At 47.2% G+C, this 23313-nt stretch overlaps 2 protein-coding genes and 1 long non-coding RNA gene across 14 annotated transcripts; 1 reads left to right on the plus strand and 2 right to left on the minus strand.

Annotated features, from left to right (window-relative positions):
• Positions 1-748: 748 nt before the first annotated feature.
• On the minus strand, positions 749-1235 carry LOC149128055 (neuronal regeneration-related protein-like). Its single transcript, XM_089327532.1, has one exon. It carries the CDS (start codon positions 1085-1087, stop codon positions 881-883), a length of 207 nt encoding a protein of 68 aa, XP_089183658.1. The 5' UTR covers positions 1088-1235; the 3' UTR covers positions 749-880.
• A 4060-nt stretch (positions 1236-5295) lies between these two features.
• On the minus strand, positions 5296-6225 carry LOC138848585 (uncharacterized). The gene is made up of 2 exons (XR_011386525.2): positions 6091-6225; positions 5296-5801 (listed from the first exon to the last, which is right to left on the minus strand). It is a non-coding gene; the product is annotated as an uncharacterized LOC138848585 (long non-coding RNA).
• On the plus strand, positions 6137-22218 carry TPRKB (TP53RK binding protein). 12 transcript variants are annotated; one of them, XM_089327521.1, is made up of 6 exons: positions 6221-6347; positions 7150-7354; positions 9063-9225; positions 10078-10200; positions 12612-12788; positions 22085-22218. In XM_089327521.1, exons 3-6 carry the CDS (start codon positions 9085-9087, stop codon positions 22103-22105), a joined length of 462 nt encoding a protein of 153 aa, XP_089183647.1. In that variant the 5' UTR covers positions 6221-6347; positions 7150-7354; positions 9063-9084; the 3' UTR covers positions 22106-22218. The 12 variants fall into 12 exon arrangements, with proteins under 12 accessions (XP_089183646.1, XP_008252461.2, XP_089183647.1 ...); XM_089327517.1 differs by lacking the exon at positions 22085-22218 and adding an exon at positions 14611-14959; XM_089327522.1 differs by having other exon boundaries at positions 6343-6507.
• The last annotated feature ends 1095 nt before the right edge of the window (positions 22219-23313 follow it).

Raw genomic sequence — 23313 nt, forward strand, 5'->3', positions numbered from 1 at the left:
CCTGTAAAATTATTGCTTCTCTTTCTCTACGTCAGGCAGGCGAGGCAACAGCAAGGAAGAGCTCTGGCCCTCAGTTAGTTTTGTGATCGCTCCCACCGCCGGGCCTGCGTGTCCGTGGGCGCTGGCCGAGGGGCCCGGCCTCCCACGTGCTCTGGCAGCACCCACTCCACGACCACACTGAGGAAGCAGCACACTGCAGACAAGGGAAACAAGTCAGTCCAGTCACGAGAACAACACTCAGGGGGACAGAGGACCAACGCCTTCTCAGAACATGGAAATAAAAAATAACTCCATCAGAGCTACCTCGCCAGGGAGCGTGTTGAGAAGTCCAAAATAGCACCATTCATCAGTGTCTCAGGTCCTGTGGCAGCATCTCGTCACTTACCACAAGGAAACAATGAGTGTCAACTACTATACATCAAAGGAGTACATGGGCAAAATATAGATATACAGACAGTTGATGGACATAAACTACTAGGCTTGTTACAGCTAAATGAAAAAAAAAAGGGGGGGGGGGCTCTCAGCCTCTGCCGGAAGCAGTCGGGAGCTGTGTGTGTGGAAGACAGGAGTGGACCGGCGGTGTGGCACGGAGGGGTGTGAGTTGTGGAAGACGTTTGCTGTGACGACCAGGCCTGTGGGCCCACCTGTAGGGTCTGTAAACGTGGATTCACAGTGTGAACTTCTGAGCGTTCCACTTGAGTCAGAACGGCTGAAGACTGGAGTGATGATCCCTACTTGTCCAAGGCAAATTCTCTAAAGCAGGACTCAGAGTCCCATGGTTTCTTCTTACACTCGATGATTTATACAGAAAAAAATCCCATATATGATACCATGACCTCATCAATCCCCATACACCATACGCAATACAAATGAAGGTGGATCAGAAAGAGTGGCGGTAGCTGACGCCCGGGGCGCGCAGTCCATGGCTGCCTGGTGGGGTCGGGGAGGCAGCGCTGGTCCTGGCCATCTTCTTGCGGTTCACTTCCTTTGGGACGGGAAGACCTCCCTCAGGGAGCCTTCCCTCCAGGCCCTGGTTTGCAGATGGCCCTTGACTGACCCACACAGAGACATCCTGGCAATCAACCATTTTGACAATCCTAACGGTCCTGGGCCCGTGCTCTCCCTCTCTTCAGTCCCAGGAGACCGACGGACAAAGCCCGCTCCGCCCGCGCCGCGCCGCCTCGCCTCAGCCGCCGGGTCCCGCGGCCGGCGCACAATGAGCTCAGGAAGACCTTTCTCTCTGTCTGTCTCTCACTGTCTATAACTCTACCTGTCAAATAAAAAAAAAAAAAAACACCGCTTCTGCCATCTTGCACAGTACCTATGAAAGGTTTCGGGCTAAAGGGACCACAACTGTGTTTGGAAAGGTGAACTGGCGCCCATAAGGAGTGGAGCAGCCGGGACTCAAACTGGCGCCGATATGGGATGCTGGCACTGCAGGCAGTGGCTTTAGCTGCTACGCCACAGTGCTGGTCCCATACAATTTTTAATTCTTATTTAAAATAAAACCACAGGAGTAGTTTAAGATTCAAATAGCTCTACCAAGATCACCACAAAAAAGAGCAGCCCTCTGCCCTGCCCTTGCCCCTGACTCATTTCCCAATACTTTGTATTTTTTCATATTTGGGTATTTGCCTCCCTTTTTTAAATAATATACTTATATTGTCACTTCTTGGTTTTTAAATCTGTGATGTTATCTGTGAAGTTCCTGCTGTGACAGATGAGGCTGTCGCTGTGGCAGGGTAGCTCTCACAGTTGTTTCCCAGTGTTGCTTGAACAGGGTTCTGAGTTCACGTTACCAAGTAACTGCTCATCACAGACCACAGGGTGCTAGGAATTATGTTTCCTTTCTTATACCTCCGTTTCCCCCTCTCATTTTTGCTTCTTCTCCTGTGGACCTAACACTAATTCATCCCCCAAATCTCCAACAGCAAGACAAAATATCTCTTAATATAGGTATATGCATGATTCTGTTTTTGTTTGAAATCTTTCTTGGTGCCCTCTTGACCTGTTCCAAGTTCAGTGTTTTACTCATATTAGTTTACTAGGGCTGCCAAAGCAGGGTACCACAGACTGGGTATAAGCTACAGAAACGTATTTTCTCCCAATTCTGGAGACTAGGAGTCCCAGCTCAATCTTGTCGGCCAGGTTGGTTTCTTTGGAGGCCCTTCTTGTCTTGTGGGTGCTGTTTCTGCCCTGTGTGCTCCCACAGCTTTCCCTCTGTGTCCAGATTTTCTTCACTTACGAGGATGCCAGTCATCTTGGATAGGGTCCACACTCGTGACCTTTTTCTGACTTACTTCCCTGGATAAGTCCCGACTAGCATTCTGTGTGCACCTTCTTGTCGATGTGATTCTGACTGCCCCAGAATTCTTCTCTGAGGACGAGTTCCTTCTTGTTATTCCCACCTGGACATCCAGAGTGCCCCGTGGCCTTGAGATGCACGTGCAGCCCACTGGCAAGGCTTTCGGCAGCCTGACTGCGAGCAGACCCTTCAGAACCATCTGCTGTGCTCCCTTCGATTTTTGCGTGTATCTTGTGTTAACCTGTGCTTATGCCACCATATTCTTTGTCTTTCGTCTTGATCCCTTTGCCATATGTGTCTCCTGTGGTCTCTGTGAGCAAATCCTTCTCACTGTTTGGGCCACTCCACCTCAGTAAAGCCGCCTTCCCAGTCCATACTCAAGTTCTCAAGTGAGTGATCCCTTGTCTACAAGGTGCCTTGTATCATGATTTAGCATTTATTTCATTTATATCTCATGCTGTCTGAAACACAGGTTCCAGAGCAGTCTTAGAATTCAGCCCCTTAACTCCCTCCTCTGTGGTGACAGCAAAAGTTTTCTGAGCTGATGAGAGTACGAGTTCAGCTCAGGGACTGAGTGACCTTTCCAGTTCCCTGACATCAAGGCCTCTGTGTTCTCAGTGTCCCCGTTTTGGGACGGAGGAAATGCTATGCCAAGGGCTGCGGGATCTGGCTTTCTGAGCTGCCGTGAAGGGCGGGCGAGGTGAGGATCTAACATCAGCTCCATGGGGGCCTTGGTTAATGAAACACATCTCAAACAAGGCACCAGATTCTTGCCTCAGGCTCTGCTTTCTCTAGGACTTAGGCTAAGACATTCAGATTCTTGTTCAAAAAGCAGACACTCTAGCTTTTAATTGTTTAGCCTTGCATATGAGAGAGAAAAGTACTAGATCTCTGCCACTGATTTGACATTGAAACTCCAAAGAACATGGAGATGTCAGTCATGATAATGGCTTATCAAGGATTATGGGTTTCAGAGTGGATGTTTAGCCTAGGTGTGTCTGCATCCCACATTAGACTGCCTAGAGTTCCAAGCTCTGATTCCAGCTTCCTGCTAATGTAGACCCTGGGAGGCAGCAGGTAGCGGCTCAAATAATTGGGTTCCTGTCACCCACATGGGGGACTTGGACTGTGTTCCTGGCTTCTTTCTCCAGCCCTGGCCCAGCCATTGTGGGAATTTGGCTAGTGAACTAAATAACTCTCTGTCTGCCTGTCTCACTAATGCTTCTTACATAAAGTAATTTTTTAAATGAAATTTTATTAATAATTTTACTACATGTGTACAACTGCACTGATCAAATGAGAGTAGTCAGCATTTCTCCTTTCACATTATTTTGTGATTGGAACCTTGGAGCTGCTTTCTTTTAATTGCTCACAAAGTTTTTGTTTTTGTTTTTTTAAACAACTGATTTCCCTTTTGGGGTTCTTTTCACATTAGGTGGGAGTAGTTTTTGGAGTCTGAGTGTTTCACATGCCCCATTTGTTCAGAAAGCACATCTCGTGTTGGTGTCATTGTAAACACATAGTAACGGCATAGTTAGCAAGTCTGTGTGAGGGGGTCTTCAGAAAGTTCTTAGCAGATGAATACTTTGAAAAAACTGCATCAATTTCCCTTTTTCTGCACCAAAACTTTTCATTATTTTTCCATGAAATTTGAAGTACTCTCATGTTGCAGAGAACAAGGTTGTTATCTTAGAAAATTCTAATTTGATACATAGAGCCTATACCCCTACAGCTGTAGATAAAGAATCAGCCTTATTTGGGGATGACTTTTTTCCTTTTTTTTAAAGAAAAACAGTAAAATGCATCCTTTTTAAATATACAGTTCTATCGGTTTGACCAGCATTTGTAACTACCACACCAAAATATGGAACAGTTCCACCCTTTCCCATACTCCATCAGACCACTTGGCAGCCAATCATCCCGCCAACACAGGCCCCGGCAGCTGCAGTTCTGATTTTCACCGCTGTCCATTCGCCACTTGGGGAATGTCACGTAAGTGCACTCATGGGGCATATAACCTTTCAAATATGCCTTCTTGGGGTTGGTGTTGTAGGGCAGCAAGTTAAACCACCACTTGCAACACCAGCATCCCATATCAGAGTGTGAGTCCCAGCTGCTCAGCTTCTGATCCAGCTTCCTGCTAATGCACCTGGAAAAGCAGTGGCTCATGGCCCAAGTTCTTGGGTCCTTGCCACCCACATGGGAAACCTGGATGGAGTTCTTGGCTTCTGACTTTGACCTGGCCTAACTCTGGCTGTTGTGGCCATCTGGGGAATGAACCAGTAAATGGAAGATATCCTTCTCTGTCCCTCACTCTACCTTTTAGATAAATAAATTTTATTTTAAAAATGGCTTATTTCATTTAGCATGCTGCTTTTGAGATGCATCCATGTCACTGAGTGCATCCACAGTTTATTCCCTTTTGCTAAAATAGTGTTCCATTGTATAAGTATGCCTTAGTTTGTCATATACAAGTTGAGGGATATTTGGGTCACTTACAGCTTTTAAATTTTGAATAAAGTTGCCATGAACTTTTGCACATGGGTTTTTATGTGAACATGTTTTTATTTCTCCTGGAGTGGCACTGCTTTTAGGGGATGAGGGTGTGTTTAATTTTATAAGAAACTGTCATGCTTTTCCAAAATGGCTCCACTGGGGCTGGCGTTGTAGCACAGTGAGTTAAGCCACCGCCTATGATGCTGGCATCCCATATGGGTGCGGGTTCACATCCCAGCTGCTCCACTTCTTATCTAGCTCCCTGTTAATGCACCTGTGAAAGCAGCAAAAGATGGCCCAAGTGTGTGTGCCTTGTGTGTGCCTTTGTCCCCGTGTGGGAGACATGGATGGAATACTAGGTTCCTGGCTTCAGCCTCACCCAACCCCTGTTCTCTCTGACTCTGACTTTCAAATAAATAAGTAAATAAATAAATATTTTTTTAAAAAATGGCTCCACTATTTCACATGCCCATCAACAAAGTATGAAGTTCCAATTACACAGTATTGTGTTTTTTATTTTGCCTATTCTAATAAAAAAAGATACAGTATTACTTCATTGTTTAAACAGCATAAGAAATAATTGACATACAATACACAGTACATTTTTTTAAGTTATACTGTGTGACTTGCTTTGACCTGAATACATTATGAAGCCATTACCATCAAGGCAGAACATACCTCTTGCCTCAAAGTTTCCTCATGCCCCTTGGTTATTGCATTTCCACCCCAGGCCCACTATCTGAGCAACCACTGATCTATAGATAACAGAACCTGTAGATCAGCCACACTGTAAAAGGCTCCGAGGCCTTATCTCAGAACCGCTGAACTCTTCGTTGCCTGGAACACTGGTCTCAGATTCAGCAGCTTGCTTGCAGACCTGTTGGCTTTTTGTGGTGTGATCTTTCTTCACCCACAGCCTGGCACACGCCCCGCCCTGCTCTTGTTCTCCACAGCTTAGTGACCTGTCTCCCCATGCAAAGGGATAAAGATGGGCAGCAGCCTGCAAACATGGAAGACAGTTTGAAAACTTCCTCTCCTGGAGGCCGAGCGTTCAGGGCCACGCACCCCATTTCCTTATCGATATGCAAATCGGAGCGCTGTCGGCTCCAGGGCCTCCTCCCTAACAGACCGCTGTGAGAGCCCGAAGCAAACAGTCCCGAAAAAGACCCAGGGCATCTCCGGCAGCAGAGGCCCGGGCAGAGCTCATCTGGGACAATGCTTTGCCCTGCTCAGAGGGAAGGCGACGCCCCCTGCACGGCCCCACACAAACCCCAGACTACGAACTGGACCTCAGCTTCCGGCTCCGGCATCCTTTCCGACTCCTTCGCCGGAAAAGAAGAACAGATCCCGTTCCCCTTCGCGTCCGCTACCGGGACTCAAGGCTTGGGTGGAAGGGTCAGAGAGCAGGGACCACAACCTCCGGGATCCCAATCCGGCCGGCCTACCCGGAAGCGGCTCGGGGAGGGCGGGGATTGGGCACCACTTCCGGAAGCCGAGCGATTGGTTTCCCAGCCGGAGCTCTTCGAGGACGGACCGGAGGCGGCCGGTGAGTTCTGCCTGCGAGCCCGCGGGCCGGGCTGGGAGGGCGGGCAGTGGGAGCGGTGTTCTTGCGGGTGTACGGTGCTTCGCGTAGATGTTTCTCCATCGCTGAGCGCTCGAGCAGATGTGGACGGGAAGGGAGGGAGCCCCTGGGAGGAGGCCGCGGGGTGAGGGGACGCCGGGACGCCCTTGCCGGGCTGGTGGGACAGTCGCGGCTGAGTTCCCAGAGCCGCAGGGCGACGAGGCCTGAGGTGCGTTTAGAGAGGGTCGCAGTGAGTGCAGCCGGGGTAAGATTCCGGGAGGCGGAGTTGTGAGGAGGCCTCTCTCGCGAGGCCGCTGCTGTAGATGGGACGGGCGGCCGGGGGACAGTTCAGCACGCCCCACAGGTTGTAAATTTCTGCCCTCTCAGTGAGTGAATTACGCCAAACACAAGCAAACTGTGTTCAAGTCCTCTAAAGGTTCTTTTCTTCTAGTGTTACGTACTCAAGTTTGTGTGCTCAGCATAGGAAATTCAGAACATGTACAACAAAATAGTTCTGTAAAAGACAATACCAATCACCTAATAATCTTATTACCCAAGATGACCATATGTTGGTGTTTCCTTTGTGTGTGTGTGCGTCGTTTGGTAATTGAGATCATAATGATTATTTTTCTGTATCTTTTTCATTGGACATCAGCATGATTAGAGGTTGAATGAACCATGTGTCAGGACATTTTAACACATTTATTTTTCTGCTTGCAACAGAAAATGTCAGGTAATTCTAGCAAGTCAATAACTTTTTAAAATACTCCACATTTTGCTTTTTCAGGTGTTTTTATTTAATATTATTTATTGCTGTTCTCATACATCATCAAGACTACAGTTGTAAATGGCTATTTAGTTACAACCAATCCTGTCATTGGCTGGATAGGTTTTCAACTTTTCACTGATAAAACGACAAGAGGAGCATCTTGTTATGTAATCTTCACATTTCCAAATAATTCCTTGAGAAAAAGAAATCTGGGACCCACCAGGTAAAAGGACAAAATGGCCCCATCAGATTTTCCTACCCAAATACCTCATTAAGACTTTGAAGATGTTCCATTCAAGGAAGTGGTTAGGTCATTTGTAATAGTTAGCTTTTTCTTTCTACAATGCAGTACCTTGGATTGGGAAGTTGTGAGAGAAGGAGAATTATTTCAGCTCTTGGTTTGGAGGTTCACAGCCCAAGATCTGGTGGCCCTGTTGGCTCAGCATCTGTAATGGCATTCTTGCTGGAAAAGTCCCAGGTAGCACAGAGCATCACATGGCAAGTAGGAGTGCGTCTGTCTGCGGCTCCTTAGAAAGCCACTGTGGTCCCTGGGGGCTCTACCCAGCAACCTAATCCAATCTGATCACTTCCGAAGTGAAACGATAGTGGATACATTAACATAAGACTTTGGGGACCAAGCCTTTAACAGCCGGGCCTTTGGAGGACAACTGGACTAATATCTAAAGCATAGCACCATTCTAGTTACTCAAGCTATCTTTTTTTTTTTTTAATTTATTTATTTGAAAGGCAGAGTTACAAAGAGGGGGTGGGAACAGAAATATCTTACATCCTCTGGTTCACTCCCCAAATAGCTGCATCAGCCCCAGCTGGGCCCAACCAAAGCCAAGAGACAAATTCCATCTGTGTCTCCATATGGGTGACAAAAGCCCAAGAACTTGGGCCATCTGCTGCTGCTTCCCCAGGCACATTAGCAGGGAGATGGACTGGAAATGCAGCAGCCTGTGCTCGAACCATCACTGACATGAGATGCCAGTTTCTCAGGCAGCGGCCTACCCTACTGTGCCACAATATGGGCCTTTAAATTGTCTTTTACTCTTTTAAAAATGTCTGTTAGGTCCAGCGTTCTGGCATAGTGGGTTAAGCTGCTTCCTGTGACACCATCATCCCATACGGGTGCCAGTTCATGTACCAGCTACTCCACTTCTGATCAAACTCCCTGCTAATGGGCCTGGGAAAGCAGCAGAACATGACTCAAGGGCTTGGGCTGCTACCACCATATGGGAGACCCAGAAGAAGCTCCTGGCTCCCAGCTTCGGCCTGGCCCAGCCCTGGCCATTGCTGCCATTTGGGGGAGTGAGCCAGTTGATGGAAGATTCCTCTCTCTTTCTAACTCTGCCTTTCAAATAAATAAATAAAACGTCTTCATTTCTATCCTTTCCGTGTTATGCCTGTGTCTAAGGAAGGGCCAACATAGTATTGATTCTTTAATAATCATGTCCTCTACCTAATTGCCATGTGTGGAATGAGTATCTTTGGGTCAGTTGTGATACTTCATCTTTCAAATTTTTTTTTATTCCTTAACATTTGTGTGCAGGTCTTGCTAAAATACAAAGTGGTGAGCCAGAAAGTTACAAAGGCTGAGAGTAAGGTTTCATTAGTCCCACAGGTGTTCTGCTCCTAGCTGTCTGCTGGGAAGCAGCCCCCTGGTGCAGCCCCCCGCACCCCAGCCTGCCTCATCTGGACGAACAAACTGGCTGGTTAGACTTTCTTCCAGCAGCAGTAAAGGAACTACAGGCAGCTCAGTGGGCTTCAGAAGACAGATGTGCTTGGGAACAGGGTTTTCTCGTTTAACCATTCTGTGCTGCTGTTACAGCTAGTTTTACTTATTTGTTGGCAAGGATACTGGTTTGTGAAGGAATGAATTATAATGTTAACAAAGGAAACTTATTAGTCTTTTTGGCTTTGTGCAGTGGAGTCCTGCTTATCTGTGAAATGCAGCTAATGCACCAGCTGGACCTGTTTCCCGAATGCAGGGTGACCCTTTTGTTGTTTAAAGATGTAAAAAATGCTGGAGACCTGAGAAAAAAGGCCATGGAAGGCACCATTGATGGTTCACTGATAAATCCTACAGTGGTGAGTACAAAATGGGAGAATGAAGGCACCACGCAGGCCTTTAAGGCTGTGCCACTTTCTCACCATGCTACTGGTTAGCCTACAATCTTAGCATCAAGTAAAAAGTTCTCATCCAACTCAGACTTGGCCAACCTTGAATTTAACAGTGAGTGGACACAGAAGCACCAGGCCCTGTCCAAGGGAAAAGGAAAGGTGGTGTGGCTGACCCCCATGGTGGATGCCAGGGACCCCAGCTGCTCATCTGTGAGATGAGCGTTGTGAGGAAGCCAGTCTGGAGGGCGTGGTGCCGCGGTTAAGACGACGTGACCAGGACCCAGCCACAGCTCTGCTGCTTACTGCAGCTCCGAGCAAGTGACAGCCAGCCTTTATGTGGCACTGACGTGCTCCTAGGATTGCTCTAAGTGTCGTTCCTCTAATTCTGACTCACCTGCCCAACAACCTGGTGAAGAGAGTTCTGGCATTTTCTGCCTCTAACTTAGCCAGCTCCCCTAGGTGGGAGAGCTGTGATTCACACCCTGACACGCCACGCCTCAGTCTCCTCAGCTACTACCTGTGAATAATGTCAGTTTCTGTGGGTAGCTTTAGGATTAAAGATCATACAGGTAAAATGTTTTAGAATGGGCCTTTCTGATAATATTAGCCCTGGATAAATGTTAAACATTCTTACTGTTTATTTAAAGTTTACTATTCTGATTTTTTTCAGTATCCAGACCTTTGATGTAATAGTTTTGAAAGTATACTCCACAAGAATTGTGATGAGCTAAGGCAGCTTGACACTGGAGCGACCCTGGGATAAGGCCCGTGTCTGCAGGGTGTGCCAGAATCTCTGATTCTTGTTGTTCTCTTTGGTAGATTGTCGATCCATTTCAGATACTTGTGGCAGCAAACAAAGCCGTTCACCTCCACAAACTGGGAAAAATGAAGACAAGAACACTGTCTACGGAAATTATTTTCAACCTCTCCCCAAACAACAATGTAAGGTGGCATTCACTATTTCTTTTAACCTTGTCCTAATGATCTGTGTGTTCCCCAGAGATGGGTCGGAGACTGAGTTCTTGCAAACCAGTTATTAGGAATAGACCAGAATAACTGCAAAGAGAGCTCTGGACAGAGAGTTCAGTGGAGCTCTGCCTCTGAATAGTTGAGTCGGCCTTGGAGCCAGTTTGCTTGTGAGGAAAACAGAAGTTGAGCTAAGCTAGGGAGGCTAGTTTTGTTTGTCCTTCTTAACATACAGGATTGGGAGGATCTCGTCAGTACTGATGTTTAAGAAACAGGCGGAAACCTCAATGACCAGACGTTAGGCACGGACAATTGATGTGTTAGCAGGCACATGTTTCACTCTCCCTGTAAACTTCATGTCCTTTCTGTGTACCAGGAACTTACTGGTGATGTGGGCCTTTTTTTAAAGATTTTATTTATTTGAAAGGCGGAGCCAGAGAGAATTCCATCTGCTGGTTCACTCAGCGAATGGCCACAATGGCTGGAACTGCACTGATTGGGAGCCAGGAGCTTCTTCTGGGTCTCCCACAAGGGTGCAGGAGCCCAAGGACTTGGGCCATCGTCTACTGCTTTCCCAGGCACATTAGCAGGAAGCTGGATCAGAAGTGGAGCAGCCTGGACTCGACCCAGCGCCCATATGGGATGCCAGCACTGCAGGCAGTGGCTTTTACCCGCTATGCTACAGCGCTGGCCCTGGTATCTTAATCTTTACTCTAGGACTGGCCCCGCACAGAGAGAATTCAAAGCAGAGGCATAATACAGTGCACAAGTGAAAAGTTTTTATTTAAAAGTGAGAGTGAATGTACATTCATGGTGAGTGGGCTGCCCCACACATAGAAATACCTGTCAAGAATGGGCCAGAGAGTGCCCATGAGAAGAGAGAGAAAGAAAGCCAGAGAAGGGTCCCCAAGCATGGCAAAGGGCAAAAGAAGGTCCCTCCTCTGTTATCAGCTGCTTTTATGAAGTAGGGGTAGTGTCAATTAAATAACAAATGGAGGGGAGGTCTTAGCATGCATGAGCTCTCTGAGATTTTTATGGCACATCCACTTCCATGTGGCCATCATGGCTTCTCCTTCTTGGACCTGGATGAGACACAGGTGCATCCTGGGAAGGCAGGCATGGTAGATTGACAGGTGAAGCGATAAAGCCTGCTCATACATCTACTACACAGGAAGAGTCCACAGCTTGAAATACTCACAATAATGCTTTCCCAATAAGAGCTAACTGAATTAGGGGCTGGCACTGTGGGGTAGTGGGTAAGCCAACTCGTGTAGCGCTTGCATCCCACAAGGGCACCAGTTCAAGTCCTGGTTGGTGCACTTCCAATCCAGCTCTCTGCTGTGGCCTGGGAAAGCAGCAGAAGATGGCCCAAGTGCTTGGGCCCCTGCATCCATGTGGGAGACCCAGAGGAAGCTCCTAGCTCCTGGTTTTGGCCTGGCCCAGCCCCACCTGTTGGTTGCCATTTGGGGAGAGAACCAGCAGATGGAAAACCTCTCTATGTAACTCTACCTTTAAATAAATAAATCTTTTAAAAGAAAAAGTTACTGAGCTAAAGGCATTCCACACACTGTATGTGCAAAAATGCCTGAAATTTTGCTAATGAAGTTTTAGTATTGCTGATGCTACTACTGTTAATAATGCAACCTGGTGCTGACAGCATCAAGAGAAAAATTAGGAAACCTGTGGCATGGTCTGAAATACAGATAATTACAAAGTTTGTAAAATGCACTTGCCTCAGCCTGCTAATGGAATTCTCCAGTACCTGGAATATAGTTTACCAGATTAGTTACTTCTTTGAAAGCATTTGAAATAATTCACGAAACTGTTCAATGGACATGGAACGTGTCCCATTTACAGTGCCAGGGGCAGAAAATGCAAATATATTCCTGAGGAAAGGCAGACAAACAAGACAAAAGTTAACGTGCCCTACAGTGAATATGGAAATATGATGTTAATTGTCAGGGTAACGGAAGAAGAAGGGTGCGGCAGAGTGGCAGCTGAACCAGACCTTGAAGCACACATTCGGTGGTCAGGCTGCAGGGAAAGGGGGAGACAGAGTGAAATCTGGCAGGATTCCCACGCCCGAGAGGCCAGGGGCATGTGGCTAGAAGGTCACTTGGGCCGTGGGAGTGGGCTATTTATGTGAAGTGCCAAGGAGTCTGGGCCTGATTCCGTAGGAACCAGGTCGGCTAAAGGCCCGGGGTGCCTTGGAGACCCTAGCAGTAGTTGGTGGAAAGGGACGATTGAGGGGAAAAGCAGGCAGACAGCTGTTTCCAGGTGAAGAAGAACTGTACCAAGGAGGATGGTGGACCAGGAGGTGTTTCAAATACAGGAAACCCCGACTCATTATCTTGTTGCTTTTGGATTTTGTTTGTATTTTTTCTTAGATTTCAGAAGCTTTGAAAAAATTTGGTATCTCAGGAAATGATACTTCAGTTCTAATTGTTTACGTTGAAGAGAGAGAAAAACAAATAAATCAAGAAGACCTAATATCTCAAGTGGAAGGGCAGCAGGTTTCTCTGGAAAAGCTTCCTGAAATAACAAATATTACAGAAGTCAAAAAGGTTCGTAAAACTTCACACATTTTTTTTTTTTTTTAAGATTTATTTGAAAGACAGTTACAGAGAAGGAGAGGCAGAAGGGAGAGAGAGGTCTTTCCTCTGCCAGTTCACTCCCCAGTTGGCCACAGTGGCTGGAACTGCACGGATCTGAAGCCAGCAGCCAGGAGCTTCTTCCGGGTCTCCCACGTGGGTGCAGGGGCCTGAGGATTTGGGCCATCTTCTACTGCCTTCCCAGGTCATAGCAGAGAGCTGGATTGGAAGTGGAGCAGCCGGGCCTCGAACCAGCGTCCATATGGGATGCCAGCATTGCAGGTGGTGGCTTTACCTGCTATGCCACAGTGCTGGCCCCTATACAAACATTTTTTTTTAAAGATTTTATTTATTTGAAAGAGCTACAGAGAACGAGAGAGAAATCTACCTGCTGGTTCATTCCCCAAAATGGCTGCAACAAGCCAGGGCTGAGCCGGGCTGAAGCCACGAGCCAGGAGCTTCTTCCAGGCCTCCCATGTAAGTAGCAGGGGCACAAGCACTTGGGCCATCTTCTGCTGTTTTTCCCAAGCCATTACCATGGAGGATTGGAAGTGAGGCAACCGGGACATGAACTGGTGCCCTTATGGGATGCTGACATTGCAGGCAGTGGTTTTACCCACTATGCCATGACACTGGCCCCTGTAAAACTATATATTTATATAGAGTGTGACAGATGAGGAATGTCAGTGCTGCTTGCTTAGTAATCAACAGTTCACCTATTTTTTTTTTTTAATATTTTAAAAATGTTCAGGGCCTGGCACTGTGGCACAGTGGGTTAAAGCCCCAGCATCCCTTTTGGTTCGAATCCCGACTGCTCCACTTCTGATCTAGCTCTCTGCTGATGCGCCTGGTAAGGCAGTGGAGGATGGCCCAAATGCTTGGGGCCCTGCACCCATGTGGGAGACCTGGAAGAAGCTCCTGCCTCCTGGCTTTGGCCTGGCCCATCCCCATCTGTTGGCGGCCATCTGGGGAGTGAACCAGTGGATGGAAGACCTCTCTGTCTCTATCTCTCTCTGTAACTCTGCCTTTCAAATAAATAAAATAAATCTTAAAAAGTTCAGATAACTAGAAGGTGCAGGTTTATGTACAGTATAATTAGAAACTTAGTTGATGAACTGTTCTCAGTTAAGAAAGTGTATGCCTTAAGGAGTAGCGTTTGGCACAGTGGTTAAGATGCTGCATGAGATGCCTGCATGCAACATCAGAGTGCCTGCCTGGGTTTGAGTCCCGACTCTATTCCGAGTCCAGTTCCCTACTAGTGTGCACCCTGGGAGGATGCAGATGATGGCTTAAGTACTTGGGTTCCTATCATCCGTGTGGGAGCTGCCAGTTGAGATCTGGGCTTCCTGCTTTAGCCTAGCCCAACTTGGGCTGTTAGAGGCAGCTGAGGAGAAAACTAGAAGACAGAAGATACATCTCTTTCTGCCTCTCAGATAAAACAAAAACAAACAAAAAATTTTATAAAGAAAGTAGATACCTTCAAATCTCAAGCTTACATAGTACATTTAAAATGTAAAATAAATTTAGTATGACATTAATGTCTAGATATATGCTTTTAAAATTGATGTAGATTTGACACTTTGGGTTTTTATGTGCATAAGTGTAGCTTAAAGGGAGTATTAAATATGCGCTGCATTGCTATCTACTTGAAAGATTTTAATCACATTTGTGGTTTGTGATTTCGTACCATTTACTCAGTGAATGAGGAGGAATTTCACTTATATATTTCTGTGTAATGATAGTTACTAGTATATGAACATATCAGCAAGTCCTAATGTGACTTTCATCTTTACAGATATATAAACTGTCCTCACAAGAAGAAAGTATTGGGACATTATTAGATGGTATCATTTGTAGAATGTCAACAAAAGATGTTTTGTGACATGTCAGAAATATCAACAGAAATTTTCAGCATTAAAGACAACACTGATTTTCCTGATTATAAAATTAATGTATATTAATTGTATAAAATTTTAAAACAGAATGGTATAAAAAGAAAAGAAAGGCTACTCCTATTTGTTCTTCTTTTAAAAGATACTCACTGTTGTTATTGCTTGTTATTGCCTGCTAGCCTTCCATTTTTCTATTCAGATATATTTTATTTTTATAATTGGAATAAAAACTGCAGCTACCTGTTGAATGGCTACAGTGTACTGGGTTATTAATTCAGTAATTCTCTGGCCAGCAGTTTGCATCCCTCCCCATTCTGCATGCCCTCTGAGGCCTCTGGATCCTGTTTTGCATGTAGAATTCATTCACTCCTATCAGCAACTTTAAGAGGCAGGTAGAGGTACCACTGTTTACTTATTTACTTTAATTTGTAATTCTTGTTCTTCTCCTTTATAAAGTAACTACATAAGCAATTATTTACAAAATTATGTTGGTGGATATATGATGTGTAAAAATGTAACTTGTGGGGCCAACGCTGTGGCACAGCAGGTTGAGGCCCTGGCCTGCAGTGCCGGCATCCTTGGTGGGCGCCATTTGAGTCCCGGCTGGTCCACTTCCGATCCAGCCCTCTGCTATGGCCTGGGAGGGCAGCGGAGGATGGCCCAAGTGCTTGGGCCCCTGCGCCCTAGTGAGTGACCTGGAGAAGGCTCTTGGCTCCTGGCTGGGATCAGCGTAGCCCTGGACGTTGCGGGAGTTTGGGGAGTAAGCCATCTGATGGAGAACCTCTCTCTCTGTCTCTGCTTCTTTCTGTAACTCTGTCTTTTAAATGAATGAAGTAGATATCTTTTTAAAAAAAAAAAAAAAGTAACTTGTATGACAGTATTACCATGAAGAGAGAGTGAATGGATGCATACTGGACCAGAGCTTTAAATTCTATTGAAATTAAGTTAACATTAAACCAAACCAGATTGTTCAAAAATGCTAATTTTAATCCCCAGGGCAACCATTAAGAAAATAACTTAAAAACAAAGAAACAAGGGACTTAGAGTGGCACCCTAAAAAATACCAATTTAAGGGGCCAGCGCTGTGGCTCACTTGGCTAATCCTCTGCCTGAGGCGCCGGAATCCCATATGGACACCAGATTCTGTCCCGGTTGCTCCCCTTCCAGTCCAGCTCTCTGCTGTGGCCCAGGAAGGCAGTGGAGGATGGCCCAAGTCCTTGGGTGCCTGCACTCGTGTGGGAGACCAGGAAGAATCATCTGATTCCTGGCTTCGGATCGGCATAGCTCTGGCCGTAGTGACCATTTGGGGGGTGAACCAACAGAGGGAAGACCTTTCTCTGTCTCTCCCTTTCACTGTCTGTAACTCTACCTGTCAAATAAATTAAAAAAAAAAAACTTTAAAAAAATACCAATTTAACACAAAAGGAAGGCAGTGATGGAGAAGTTAGAGGAAGCAAAGTCAGCAAGACATGTAAAATAGCATGGCAGAAACAAACCCACTTTATCAGTTATTACAAGTTATTACAGTAAATGTAGAGAGACTCAGCTCTCCTACCCAGAGACAACTACGTGCTGTTTACAAGAAGCATACTTTATGTGCAGAGACACAAATAAATTAAAAATAAAAGGATGGAGGCTGATGGGCACAGTGGGATAAGCCACACTTGTGACATTAGCATCCCTTATCAGATTGTTTGAGTCCTGGTTGCTCCACTTCTGGTCCATATTCTTGTTAATGTACCTGGGAAGGCAGTGGAAGACAGCCTAAGAGTTTGGGCCCCTGCCACCCATGGGAGAGACCTGGGTGGGGTTCCTAGCTCCTGGCTTCAGCCTGGCCCAGACCTAGCTGTTGTGGCAATTGATGAGTGAATCAGCAGATGGAAGACTGATAAGTCTTTAAAAAACAAAGGAAAAAATATATGCAAACTGTAATCAGAGAGCTAGAATGGCCACACTAATACTAGACACAGAAACTGTTAACAGAGACAAAGGACATTTTATAAGATAAGGGCCATCCAGGAAGAAGATGGAACTATTTTCAATAAACATATACACTGACTAGTAGGGCCCCAAAATACTTGAAGCAAAAACTTATAGAATTGAAACCAGAAATAGACCATTCAGCAATAATACTTAGAGATTCCAATACTTCACTTTCAATAATGGATAGAACAGACACGAGATCCACAAGGAAATAGAAGATGAGGGGCCAGCGCTGTGGCGTAGTAGTCCCGGCTGCTCCTCTTCTGATCCAGCTCTCTGCTGTGGCCTGGGAAAGCAACAAAAGATGCCCAAGTGCTGGAAGAAGCTCCTGGCTTCAGATGGGCCATTTGGAGAGTGAACTGGCAGATTGAAGACGTTTTTCTCTCTCCCTCTCTCTCTAACTCTACCTCTCAAATAAATAAATAACGTCTTAAAAAAAAATAGAAGATGAACACCTCTATGAGCCAACTAGATCATCTGGACTTCCCCAGTGCACGCCAACAACAGGGCATGCATTGTGCATCAGATAGCACACGTGAAGCACTCTCTAGGGTAGATAGTGTGCTCTGCTGCAAAACAAGTCTCCATACATGGAAAAGGACTGAAATGATACAAAGCAGAGTCTCTAAACACAAATGATACAGAATCAATTACATAGGGAAATACGGGGAAGGCACAGGTAGCAGTTAAACAGCACAGTTCTAAATAACTAATGGATCAAAGAAAAAAACGTGGAATTAGAAGATCTTGAGAGACAAATGAAAACAAAAGCAATACATTTTGTTTGAAACAAATGTTCAAACAAAACTTCCACCTAGGTGTTCCCAACAGTTCTACAGTAGTCAAAGAGTACAATTTCAATGTCTGTCAACTGCCAGAGAAACAAACACAGGACAGCCGTACACTGGAGTGCTATTCAGCCTTGAAAGGAGCAGAGTACTGCCAGGTGCTGCAGCAAGGCTGAGTGCCCCATGTATTCAAAATATTTGGGCGGGCAAATCCACAGGCAGAAAGCAGTTGCGAGGGGCTGTGAAGATCAGTGAGTGGGACCGGACTGCTAAAGACAAGCAGGTTTGTATTTGGGGTGATGGTTGCACAGCACTGGGTATATCGCTTAACTGTACAATGAACATGGTTTACACAGTGTTAGTTTTTTTTTTTTTATCGCAATTAGAAATATTTGGGGAAAAGGAAATAAGGGAAAACCATGAATGCAACGGAAGTATCTCAAGTGTAAAAACTCTCGGCATACTGGCCTCAAGCAGGGGCTCGTTCTTGTCTGGATCAGAACCTGGCTCATCTCAGGGGGAGGAGGGCGCTGGAGCAGAGCACAGCCTGGAACCTCTGTGCTCCCTTAGCCTGAAACAGCGTGGGTGAAGAGACACAGCGCCGCTCAACCTGGGACGGAAAAGCCCTTGTTCCTTGCGAGCAAGCGGAGCGAGCAGCGTCTTTGAGCGGGGCGGGGGCGGGACCAGCCCAGCGGGCGGCTGGAGCATGGCCGCCCCTGTCCGGCCGCCCCTGCGCCCCTGCGCCCCTGCGCCCTTGCGCCCTGACAGCGGGAGGAGCCGTCTGTGGCCTCCAGGACCAGGCTGGCGGCGGCGGCGGGGGAGAGGCTCCAGGAGCCCGGCTCCCATTTCTGTCCGTTTTCCGCTCGAGGTGAGTAGGCGACCCTAGCGCTGACCAGGAAGTCGCAAAGCACGATGAGGCTGATGCAGGGGAGATGGGGGACACCCGCACTCTTCCAGGTACCCAGGCCCCCTGCAATCCCAAGAAGACCCCAAGAGCCGCTGCAGCTGCACCAGGCCCTTTAAGTTGCTGGGGCCCCCAGGGCCAACCTCCGGCCCTGGACAGATAGAACTGAAAACAAAATGTCCTCCTAGCCCAGAAAGCCTCTCTGGAGAGACAGAAGACAAAGCAGCTCGTGTCCTGGAAGAAGCGTGAAGCCAGAGTGGGATGCCCGCAGCAGGCCAGACCCCGAGAGATGCAGGCAGAGACGGCCACCCTGGGCCACACTCTCGGGGTCAGCAGTGACCCCCGGCAGGCAGCAGGGCTGGACAGCACCAGGAGGGGGGCTTGGCGCTGGGCCCGCACTGCTCTCCAGGTGCCCGACTTCCTGGGTTTGCTAGGAGGCTGCAGCAAATGAACCTTCAATGAACGCGACTCGCCCATATCTGGGCTGAATGGAGTGGACAACACTGAGAGCATCTGTTGCCGTAGCCAGGCGCTTAATTCTTTGGAGTTACGTTCTTCAGATGGGCACAGTGGTCCGTTCGCTGTGCTGTGTGTTGTAGAAGTGGTCAGTATCAAAATGGAGTCACTTTTTTAAGCCCTAAGCAGAAATTTATAAGTAAATGAAAAAATAAAGGCAGCAGGCTGTGGAGAGGCTATCGTGCCTGGTAAGAGGAAATATTCCCATGGGACCCTCCCAAGCCCTCCTGGCACAAAGGCCACCACAACCATGAACAGAGCCTCTTTGCAAGATCATCTGTTCCAAAAGTGATTGTTCAGCCTTGGCCAGCCCCCCCACCCCCACCCCACCCCCGACTTTGATCCTGGTCACTAAGGACTCTTTGAAAACAGCTTATGTAATCCTCATTCTGCCTCTGAATGAGGCAGCTTCCCCTGCTCAGAGGGTCCCACTGCAGTGTTCCAGGATGCTCCGCAGACGAGCGTTCTCTGTGTGGTACAATATTGTCCCACAAGGAAGAGGAGAGACTCTCATGGGTTAATACATCCCCCAGCGTCTCCTGCTGCAGTTTATGCTCTGAATGGGGCGGTGACAGGGTAAGGAAGAGGAAGGGACCTAAGAAGGGGCGTCAGTGCTGCATGACCGGATGTGTGCCTGGAGGGAGGAGGAGGCATTGTGGAAGGAGGGGCGGAAGACAGCAGTCATTAGCTCCAGGTCTTGAAGGCGTCCTCCAGCTGTGGCCTCCCAGGAGTTCAAGGTGGTATTTTAGAAGTCAAGGTCAAATGGCTTATACTAATTTGAAAAGTGCAATCTTGAAAAACAACTGGGTGTCCCAACTTCTCCCAGGTTTTCTCTTGTTCCGAATTGAGATCATATTTCAGAGGTCTGAAAATTGTAACATCTCCAGCTCCTTCTAATTCTGACCCCATCTCCTGTTGGGTCATCCACCTCCTTGGTGCGCCTATTCCATATAAGGAGACAGGGAGTGGGTGTCCAAATATTTGTGCTCTGGGTCCTTGTCTTCTTTGAAAACCCCCTTATGTGCTGTGTGGGTGGGCATCATTGCTGCCAACCAGCACCCATTGCCCAGCCCCTTGCCAGGGACCCTTCCTCGCTGGACACTCCAGCCCTCGGTGCCTGGGCTCACAGTGCTCCGCCCTCTCTATTGGGGAGCTTATATCCTTGTTCTTTCTATGGGCCTCCAGCCCTCTGCTGCTCCATGGTGCACCACAGCCTATCTGAGTGCTTGGATCCTGGGCTCACCGGGGTCCATCCTGTCAGTTGAGCTGCTGCTGTTCTCAAGTACACGGTACTCTTGCTCTGTTAGTGGCCAGTTCCCCAGGTGCATGGTGCTCCTGCCTCTCATGGGGCCAGTCTCACTGAGCCGAGGGGTCTTCTGTCTCAGCTGGGGTGTGGGAATAATGGGATCTCAGGGGACTGGCCAGGCTAGTCACTTGTTTACTTGGGACAGGATCCTGTTGGATTTAACTCCTGCAAGATGTTGCAGTGAGATGTACATCTGGTTCCCAGAAAATGTGGATGAACTTTGGACTGTGTTCATTGCCTGACACGTGGAAGCTCGTTCCTAAGCCCTTGCGCTTCTGCTGGTGGTGAAACAGGAAGCCAGTAGTTTCAGGATGGGCTGCTGAACATCCTATATTTTTTTAAGTTAGTCAGGCTTGGGTTGAAGTGGACGCCGGGCAGAGTAGAGCAGAAAAGACATGAGGTCAAAACTACTTTTATGTCACTCCTGCAGGTGGAGCAGTTTCATGAGCCATTAGATCACCTGTGTTCCTTAAGCCAACTCCAGGTGGCTTTCCCACACTTGCAGCATACAAGTCCTCACTGTCAAGGTCACTCTCCTACCCACTGGTTCTGGATGCAGATGTTACACCAGGCAGTGTTCCCTGAGCCCTGTCAGGGGTGCCATCCTCGGGGAGGCAGCCACACCTCCGGCACCTAGCACCCTTCCTGCAAGCACAAGGCCTGGCATGTGGCAGGCACGTGGCCAGCACGTGCTCAGTGAACAAGTGCACCTTTCCTGTCCCCCAGAGGAGACCCAGACCTCTGTCAAGGACGCCCCAGAAATGCAGGAGTTGCACGAAAGCCTGGGCAGATGAAAAGGCGTGTGTGACTGAGGCCACGGGGTGCTGAGGAAGCCCCAGAACCAGCAAGGGTGCAGGGACACAGAGCACAGGGACTGACCACAGCCTCTCGCTCTGCAGTTGCTTATTTTATTAACACTTAATTCTAGAATGGTTTCAAGTCTACAAAACTTGTGAAGAAAGTACCAAGTAGTACAAAGAAAAGCTTGTGAAGTAGTACAAAGTACAGCTTCCCCTATTGTAACATCTTAGTGTGAGATATTTGTGACAATCGATAAACCACACCAAGCACCCCTACTTTCAACACCGCCTAGCAGTATAGTTGTCACAGTTAACCACATCCAGCTTCCCCTATCCTTTTAATCCAGAGTCCCTCTATCTGCCTTATCCTTCCCAGCCTCCAGTAATCAACATTCCCTCTCATTTCTCACAACACAGATGAACACAGAGGACACTGTGGTAAGTGAAAGAAATACATGATTTCATGCCGTGTAATATCTTTTTAAAAAATCTGTTTATTTATTTCAAAGTCAGAGTTACACAGAGAAGGAAAGGCAAAGAGAGAGAGAGGTCTTCCATCCACTGGTTCACTCCCCAATTGGCCACAACGGCCAGAGCTGGGCTGATCAGAAGCCAGGAGCCAGGAGCCAGGATCTTCTTGTCTCCCACGTGGGTGCAGGGGCCCAAGCACTTGGGCCATCTTCTACTGCTTTCCCAGGCCATGGCAGAGAGCTGGATTAGAAGAGGAGCAGCCAGGACTAGAACCGGCACCCATATGGGATGCTGGCTTGCAGGTGGAGGATTAACCTACTGCACCACGGCACCAGCCCCACTTTATGTCCTCTTGATAACAGACATTTCAATAGGAATGAAGTGAAATCTTGTGGTTTTGATTTGGAACTACCTTATGGTTAATGATAGTGAACGTTTTTTCATGTATTTATTGGCCATTTGAATTTCTTTTGAAAATTACTTATTCAGATTCCTTGCCCATTTATTAACTGGATTTTTTTTTGTAGTTGAGTTTTCTGATTTGCTGATATATTCTGGATATCAATCTTTTCTCAAATAACTTGCAAATATTTTCTCCCTATTCTGTAGGATGTGCCTTCACTGTATTGATTTTTTCTTGTGCAATGCAGAAGATTCCAAGTTTGATATAATCACATTTGTCTGGTTTTACTTTTGTTGCCTGTGCTTTTGGGATTTTATCAATAAATCATTGCCTACACAAACATCTTGAAGTGTTTCCCTTTGTTTTTACCTTGCAAACTTCACTATAGTATGCCTTGGAGAAGATATTTGCTGGTTGAGTCTGGTTGTGGTCCTTTGAGTGTCTTCTATGAGGATGTTCATATCTCCACACTTGGAAAGTGGTCAACCACTGCTTCATTCAGTAGGGATGCCTTTTTCCTTCTCAATGCCTTTTTCCTTCTCTTCTCCTTTTGGTATCCTTATAATGGGAATATTTATTCACTTAATGGTATCCCATTATTTTATTTGAAAGGCAGAGTTACAGAGAGAGGTAGAGACACACACAGAGAGAGAGAGGTCTTCCATCCATTGGTTCATTCCCAAAAGGCTATAATGACCAGGGCTGGGCCAGGCTGAAGCCAGGATCTTCTCCTGGGTCTCCCATGTGGGTGCAGGGCCCAAGCACTTGGGTCATGCTCTGCTGCTTTCCCAGGTGCTGTATCAGGGAGTTGGATTGGAAGTGGAGCAGTGGGGACTCAAACCAGCACCCACATGGGATGCCGGCACTGCAGGCAGAGCCTTTACCTGATAAACCATGGCGTCAGCCCCTCCTTTTTCTTTTTGTATGACTGGGTTATTTCAAACCTTTGTCCTTGAGATCAGAAATGCTTTCCTCCGTGGTCTATCATGTTGTTGTATTTTTTATTTCATTGATTGATGTCTGCTGAGGATGCCTCAGGGTAGCTCCTGCAGGGCAGTCATGATTTCTGCAGAACTGACCCCAAGTCTGGTGGTTATCTCTAACCCCTTCCTCATCCTCAGTACCATTAGATTCATTTTAACTCCTGCCCAAAAATGCATCCCCACGTGGTGCAATTGTCACCATCTTGGCTGCCTCTTAGAGGACCAGCCACTCCTCTGGTCCCCCCACTGACTCAGAAGACTCCTCAGTGAACCTAGGACAAGGCACCCCCTTCAAGCACAGGATGTCACCTGGACAGGGTGAACAGTACCTCTGACAGCTTGGAGTCAAGAGCCACTGTGCTTGGACACACTGAGCTCCATACCAGAGCTCATTGCATAGTAATCAGCGGAAGATCAAGTTCAGTTCCCACTACCCTCTCTGACCAGCCTCA

Source organism: Oryctolagus cuniculus, chromosome 2 (genome assembly GCF_051225735.1).
Source record: "Oryctolagus cuniculus isolate XC-2025 breed Fujian yellow rabbit chromosome 2, ASM5122573v1, whole genome shotgun sequence".
Lineage (NCBI taxonomy): Eukaryota > Metazoa > Chordata > Mammalia > Lagomorpha > Leporidae > Oryctolagus > Oryctolagus cuniculus.